The sequence below is a fragment of the Trichomycterus rosablanca genome, chromosome 1 (assembly GCF_030014385.1).
Source record: "Trichomycterus rosablanca isolate fTriRos1 chromosome 1, fTriRos1.hap1, whole genome shotgun sequence".
NCBI lineage: Eukaryota > Metazoa > Chordata > Actinopteri > Siluriformes > Trichomycteridae > Trichomycterus > Trichomycterus rosablanca.
Genome location: NC_085988.1, coordinates 68,083,454 through 68,091,688, shown reverse-complemented (window position 1 = coordinate 68,091,688; position 8,235 = coordinate 68,083,454). Strand labels below are relative to the sequence as shown.

Here is an 8,235-nt window from a genome sequence, read left to right as displayed (position 1 = left end):
AAACCCAAGTACTCCAAGGGATAAATGTTCAGAACAGAGCATCTAAAACACATATACGTAGATTAAACCCAGGTGTTAAGGACTCTTGTGCTGTGCTGCACCACCATGTCAACATTGCTCAAAAAATATCCATGAAAATGAAGAAAACAAAACAATAAAGAAATGACTGAAGCTGTAATAGAAAGAAAACAACATAAGCAAACTGGAAAGGGAAATATACAGAAGAGTTCAGCTGTAAGTTTATTAATTAGAACTTCAAATCAGATCAAATGAAGATGACAGCGGTGTATTTGTCAAATCAGATCATGCAGCATGAACACACAGCGCCAAGAGCTCAAAATGCTGGAGTCACTCAAACAAACAGCTCCGTGTGCATGTGCTAGATGACTACTGTGTACAAGAATGGTGGATCGTGTAGCCTCTGAATGTCTCTATATATTCATCAAACCATGTTACTTTCTGTCCCAATCAAAATGCCAACAGTTACTTTTAGAGCAGAGGCTTACTGGAGAGTCTAGACAGGCAAGGAAGGTAGAGGGCACACATGCTGTTTACGAGGGCACCAGGGGTTAAGATGCTAAGATAGTCCTCTGCCATTACACCCATTACTCTTGGGCTACAGAAAGAAGGTTGGGTTTGATAGGCTGGGGGTAAGATGATGGACTGAAAGAGGGAGAACAAGAAGCAGAAGACTTTTAAGTACAACCTTTAAGTACAACTAACCCTAAATCCTAAGCCAAACTACAAATGATACATCCAAAGCTATTGCTATGTAGGTTTATTCATCCAATTTTCTGAATCACACACAGAGGAAATTTTGACTAACCACTTAATCTATAAATATCAACAGCCCACAGCTGAAAAAGTAAATAGAACAGTGATAGCGCAGAATTGAGAACTGGTTGCCACAATATCACAGTTTGCTCTGGCCGTCTGCAACAACTCAGTTTTCAGAATAAAGGAAAGGAACTCTTAGATCCAGCCAAGACCAGCAATGCACAAGCAGCACCCCAATCACACCAACTGCTGCACCTCGTGCATAACCTGGATTTATGGACAGTGTCTGTTCTGTAAACGGATGTCATGTCACCTCTGAAGCAATCTGCTCAAGACTGCGGTTCTGCCGTGAGACCCGAATGCTGGGATACTGGGTGAGTTCCCAGAAAATTTGCCAGTGTAAAACCAGACCAGAGCAAGCCTGGCATCATAGCTTTAGAGAAATTGCAGGTTTGCCAGCAGAGAAGCTGGCACATATGAAAAGGACGGAACTATTATATATACTATATCATTTTAATGCTCACAAGGTGCAGGTGATTGTCAATTAAGAGAAACTGAGACATCAATCATCTATGTCCCCGTGCCCCCTATGCTGGCCAAGACTTATTAATGAAGACTGAATTTGCTGAATTGAAGCACAGCTAACCCCATATTCCACAGACAGGAGATCTCAACATGTTCTGCTAAGAATAATGCCATCCTTACATCACCTGTACAAAAGAACACTTGTAAACAAGTAGATATTTTAACATGAGAATGAATTACATTAACATGAAGCACAACATTGTTCACTGGTGAAATTCTTTACTAGTTGGACGTGTCACACACCTACCTACCAATTAAAAAAAAAAAGTTCTTATGAATAGTTGCAATTCACCATTTTCTCAAAGAACAAGTTGTTCGGGTCCTGGCACAGCGAAGCAGCCCCACACCACTGTTCATGTTGTGGTAAAATGTTCTTACTACAGAATACAGTTTTTACTTGATCATCTGAAAAGTTTACATTTGGATTCGTTTGTGCATTAAACATTATCTCAAAAGGCTGGAAAATGATCCAGTCCAGTATTCAGTCATGAACACTCAACTTAGAGGTAAGAGATGTCTGCAGTTCTTTATATTTTCTGGGCCTTAAAGAAAATTTCAGGCTTTTCACTCCTGGGTGAAGTCATTGATTTACCACATGGCATCCTAAAGCCTTGCAGATAATGTTTTACCTCTTTCTAGACTCATACTGATACATATTTTGACAAATCTGTTCAGATTAAGGGTGGCACAGTGGCTCGGTGGGTAGCTCTGTCCAGGTGGTCCAGGTCTTTTCTGTGTGGAGTTTGCATGTTCTCCCTATATGCGTGGGTTTCCTCTGGGTGCTCCAGTTTCCTCCCACAGTCCAAAAACATGCAGTCAGGTTAATTGGAGACACTGAATTGCCCTATAGGTGAATGGGTGTGTGTTTGTGTGTCTGCCCTGTGATGGACTGGTGCCCTGTCCAGGGTGTTACTGTGTGCCTTGCACCCATTGAAAAGCTGGGATAGGCTCCAGCACCAATGCCCAAATCGCAACCCTAATTGGATAAGTGGTTAAGAAAGTGAGTGAGTGTTCAGATTAAAATGAGTGAGGTTTATATAATAAAACCAAATGCCTGTATTTAGTTATCTAAACTAGCTGATTAATTACATTTGGTAAACTGATAAATTGGGAAACCAAGGGTTTATATACGTGTTGAATAACTTTGTTCCTCTGATGTTATTAAATACATTTATGTTGTACAACATGTGTTTCTTTAAATGATCTGAAATCATTCAGTGTGAGAAATATGCAGAGACGATCAAAAAAGGATTTTTTTTTCCATAGCAGTGTTTTTGGTACATGTAAGTGTGCCTGAAATGAATTAATGATGTTTAGTATAAGTAGGCCATGTTCAAATGATGAATACGTTTGGGACAGAGGAAGAGTAGGGCTAAGCCTTTAGCCCTAAGGGCTGTAACTACCCCCCTCCAAATCTCCTCCTCACAAACCTTCTCATACATCATTACAATACCCAGTCCCACCTCTCTCTCTCTCTCTCTCTCTCTCTCTCTCTCTCTCATACACACACACACATCCCCCCTCAAAACAGTTATTGTTCACTTTAATTTCATTATAACAAAAAACAACAGTAAACAATTTATTAGCACATTTATTACATTACCATCAGATCATCAACATCAAATACATCTACTGTGTAACACTTTATTTTAGGGAATGCAAATGCATAGTGAATAAATCATTTATAAATGTCAATTTCATGCTTTATTGAGCAAAGAACAAGACTTTAATAAGCCTCTAATCTATGTTCCTTAAAATAAAGTCTTACCAAACATATAACGTACTAAAACTATTTGTGCTTTGCTTTCTAATCACTAAATTGTTCATCAAGGCGATGCAGATTTAAAATCTATAACATTAGTGCTGTGAACACACATTATAAAGCTCTTTTTTTATAATGTTCCCTTTGGAGCTTTTATTGCACTGAGCTTCCTCTGTAATTATGAGTAAAACAGTGTTTATGCATAATTGTTATCTGATGCCCCATAATGACTATATACAGCCTGTTTTCTGTGCCCTCGGGAGAGCATCTACAGTATTTGTACAAACACCATTTACATAAAAGTTTGGACATTTTGTAAATTGCAATAGAAATAAGAATCTGTGATTTGTTAATTCTCTTGAATGCTTATTTTACTGATAAAAGTAGAAAGAAAATATTTCTATTGTTTTCACTAATTAACAAACCACAGATTCTTCTTTTAATTACATTTTACAAAATGTCCCAACTTTTCTGGAAATGGTGTTTGCACATGACCCCTTCGACTCCAAACCGAAACAAGTCATTTCATCAGTAGTGTGCCATTTTAGCATCAACTAAATTGATCTGGTTAGTGTTTTTAATATGGAGTTGCTCCACACCAAACTCTGCAAACCATGTCTTTATGGTACATGCTTTGTGTACAGGGGTAAAGTCATGCTAAACCAAAAAAGGGCCTTTACCAAACTGTTGCCAGACAGGTTAAAGTATACAATTAATATTTGTATAATTGAATCTAAACACCTGTTCCACAGTCTACAGATTATATGAAGAAATAAAATAAATAAGAATCATAAAAATAGCAAATGCTTCCAGCCAGGTGTTCTTCATGATACAATTCAGCAATTAACTATTGGAGCATGGATGGCAGGAGCTTCAGTCACTTATTTAGCTAGGTTTTCAACTGAAGCATAAGTAACTATTAAATTTAAGAAAAATAGATGAGTAAACAGGATTAGAAATCGTTAAAGGCACAAATTTAATAACTATGCTGCTTGTGTATTCGTGTGGTATGTAAAAAGCAAAAATGCAGGATGTGATCAGAACAGCAAGAACAGATCATTGCCAACAACATAAACTATGTCTTAGACCTTGGTGTATACACATGTGCACATTTAATTTTCTTTCTTTCTTTCTTTTTTATTTTTTTATCAGGAGGGGTGTCCACATACTTTCGCTGTATAGTGTAACACATTTGGTGTGGGTGTACCTCAACCCAAGTGAACGCCTATGGGATGAATTGTGAGCCAAGTCCTTACAAGCAACATCAGTAACTGACCTGACCCACTGATTCTGGACCTGTTAGACAGTGCCCTTCACCACTATTATCTAAAAAACCAGTTGAGGGAATATCTGTTAAAAGAATGGTGTTCAATCACTTCTGTACAGTTCCAGAGACTTGACAAATCTATGCCAGGGTGCACTGAAGCGGCACATAATTTGTCACCTGTCTGTGTATTGCAGAATCATATGGCACACTTCAAATGGAATGACTCACATACCATCATGCAAAAAAGTCAACACATCTGTGGCGTGATATAATTCATTTAGGAACAATATAAAATACAATAGAAATTATAATAAATATGTGCATATTATTAACACAATATTTAAGTACAGAAAAATATTTTGTTTTATAGGCTGAATTTAAAAACATAGCATTGATCATTACAAAACTAATCATGAAAGTCTGTTTAATTCTGTGTGTGTGCTGGTTTAACACACTGTGCACTAATTTATGCTACAGGATTAAGTCATTGTGCGTTTAATACAACTGAACAGACTTAAACATTGAGGTATCCAAGTGGGTCCATATGTGACATAGATCACAGATCACACATTACTGCAACTACAAGAGAAGGAAAAGGATTATTGCTAACACAGTACAATTACTTGGATCTACTAAGCATTTACTGAGATAGTACAACGAAGATGGTGTTTGTGCATTTAGCTTTCTGTTCAACACACATAATGTACTCAGTGGCCCTTAATCATCAAAGCTGCATATCATCAAATCTGATTATCAGCAGTGTGTATGTGAATTTCAGCAATAGTTTTATCAGTCCTTAATTTCTTTAGTGGCATATCTGTACATCAACAATAGTTAATTCTAGTCCTAGAAATAACCCAGATTTACCCAGAGTTCCATTAAAATATTTTCTATTATTATCCACAAAAACACTTACATCAACATCAAATAACATGAATAATAAACCAAATCTCAACATTGAAATAGGCAGATTTGGTCAATTTCAAAAAATGTATTTTGGCTTATGTGCTGCAAGTGTAATAACAGTAAATAAGGTGGAAAAGTTTCTTTGCATTTTGTCATTCTTTACCCCCACTGTTCTATGCTTATGCGGTCATAACAGATTAATTAAAAATGTAACTGCTCTGTTATCGGCTGGTCAGGCACCTACAGACATAACCGGCTTTGTCTGAGGAAGAACATGCCACGGTGGTGTTAGGTGGTGGTGGAAATACACCCTGATCCGGTTACCCATCCATCACAGGACTAACAGTCATTTAATGATTCACTTACAACTAGCAGGCAATTTAGTGTAAATAATAATAATGGTTCAAACTGGAATTTAAACTTGAACTGGTTTAAACCCCACCCTACCAAGTTGACACTTGAGTAAGACCCTTAACACTTTTGCTTGGGTTGTATTGGGTCACAATTGTAAGTTGTTTAGCTTCTGATAATTCTTGTAAATGTAAAGACCTTCATATTAATTATACTGTAGGGCAGTGGTAGCTCAGTGGCTAGGGGATCACAGCAAGAAGGTCCTGGGTTCGATCCCCAGCCGGGGCGGTCCGGGTCCTTTCTGTGCAGTTTGCATGTTCTCCCCGTGTCTGTGTGGGTTTCCTCCGGGAACTTCGGTTTCCTCCACAGTCCAAAAACATGCAGTCAGGTTAATTGGGGACACTGAATTGCCCTATAGGTGTATGTGTGTGTGTATGTGTTTCTGCCCTGTGATGGACTGGTGCCTCGTCCAGGGTGTTACTGTGTGCCTTGCGCCCATTAAAAAGCTGTGATAGCCAACCCCCAAGACCCTAATTGGATAAGTGGTTAAGATAGTGAGTGAGTGAGTGAGTTCAGTATGGTTGTGGTCCCATTCCAAGAACAAAGACACTCACTCGATAATTCAATTACACCAAGGAGACAATTTAGGGTAAATGAGAACAAAAAAAAATTAAAGTGTCTAAATGCAATAAATGTAAATGTTAGAGAGTAATTTATGTAATTAAGGGTCTGTTGTGGTTTGTCGAATGCCACTGATGTTAACAAAGGCCAAATGAGTTACACGCACATGAAGCTGATTCTAGCACAATGATGAATCAGACATGTAGTAGTGTTTATGTCATTCTGGGCACTCAAATCTGCCCTTGTTTAAAACAGACTTTGATAAAGAAAAGGGCCAGTGTGTGTGTTTATTTGGAGTTTGGATTGTGTCCTGACATCAATGCCCATCTACACAAAGAAGGCCCAGTCACTGTCTGTCCGCCCATACTGCAAAAAAAGAGAAAAAAGCAAAAGATCAGAGGTAAAAGTTCATACACAAAATAATGCTCCTGACACCCACAACTGGCACAGCACAACTGAAAAAAACCCAAACACAACAAAACCAAAAATCCATAAGCACATCTGAGAACAATTTAAATCCAGTGCTTTTCTGTCCATGACAGGCGTGGAGACAAATCCAATTATTTGCATCTCGTTGCAAATTTGTTCTAATGGACAGAATGGGAAAATAAATGAGCAGCTGCATGAGGAAACAAAAGGACGCGATTTTTAATTAACTTGAAAGAGAAACAGAGGGATGTGTTAGTAAACTCATCTTTCAGTCTTTCAACTGATGTGTTTGTTTGTGCCCGATGTGGTATTCCAGCAGGAGGCATGCCTGCAGAGCACCAACAAATTAAATGTCAACAGATTTAACATCGCACCACATTGTTTTTATTCCCAGCATGTTTTGTCTACGTTATTGTTCAGTGTGCTTTCTTTTTCATGTCGTGCAACACTCTCACGGCTTTATTTGTCACGTCTTGGCTTTGAAGATCACAAAAGGCTGAAGCCGTAATTAGGTTTAGTGTAATTACGGCGAGAGTGTAATGAGCGCGTTCAGGAAAGATGTCTACCTCTATCAGCTCACGTCCTCTCTGTGGGTAACCATTAATCCTGTATAAGCCTCGGACTGTCAGCATCATGACCAGAGAACAAGCGAGAGGAGTAGAGAGATATGGAGAGATTAAGAGAAAGAAAGGGAGATAGATAGAGATATCACAGATATCAGCTGCATCATTCTGCACTGGTTTAAATTCAGATAACCAAAGAAGCATGAGCTGCTTTTTTACACAGATCAGAGCTGATTAAAATAAAATTGCCTATTCAATGCCAACCTGCCTCATTATTGGAAAAATGTTTGGAATGTGTGTAGAAACATTTCCACCCTTTCCACCTTAAATAGCATTAACAAATCTTAATGACTTCTTTTTTTTTCTTTTTCTCCCCCTTTTCTCCCAATTTAGTGCAGTCAATTCGTCTTCTGCTGCTGGAGATACCGGTCGTACCCAAGAGTGGACACGTGCACAGTCCACCGACCTCTTCTTATTCGCTCACACATTCAGTGAATTTAATAGCCTTTAATAGCTAATTTTGTCTGCTGCAGGCATTGCCAATCATACCCGCTAGGATGCGCCCAGCCGACCGGTAGCAGAGCTGATGTTCGAACTTAAGTTTTAGCGGATTATCCCTCTGTACCACCTGGCCAGCCACGCAGGTGATTTCTAACTATTTTGAGAGTACTATACAGTCAATCATTCATTCATTTATTCATTGTCTGTTTTACCACTGCTGTATCCTATTAAGGGTCGTGGTAGGTCCGATTCACTGGGTCGAAAGGCAGGAAACACCCTGGACAGGTCACTAGTCCATCACAGGACAAACACACACACACACACACACACACACACACACACACACACACCTGCTTTGACTGCATGTCTTTGTTGTGGTTTTGGTTTTTAAATTCCAAATACATGCCAACAGGTACTTTGTCACATTGTGGATTTCATTATACTAATTTAGTCATGTTTATGATTCCCCCCCC

At 38.7% G+C, this 8,235-nt stretch overlaps 1 protein-coding gene across 1 annotated transcript in view; it reads right to left on the bottom strand.

Annotated features, from left to right (window-relative positions):
• Window positions 1-2,935: 2,935 nt before the first annotated feature.
• Window positions 2,936-8,235, bottom strand: part of bcat1 (branched chain amino-acid transaminase 1, cytosolic) — a 28,183-nt gene continuing 22,883 nt past the window's right edge. Inside the window, exon 11 of the mRNA XM_062995591.1 lies at window positions 2,936-6,635. Coding sequence (XP_062851661.1) covers window positions 6,597-6,635 — 39 coding nt within the window. The 3' untranslated portion in view covers window positions 2,936-6,596. The remainder of the gene's footprint in view (window positions 6,636-8,235) is intronic.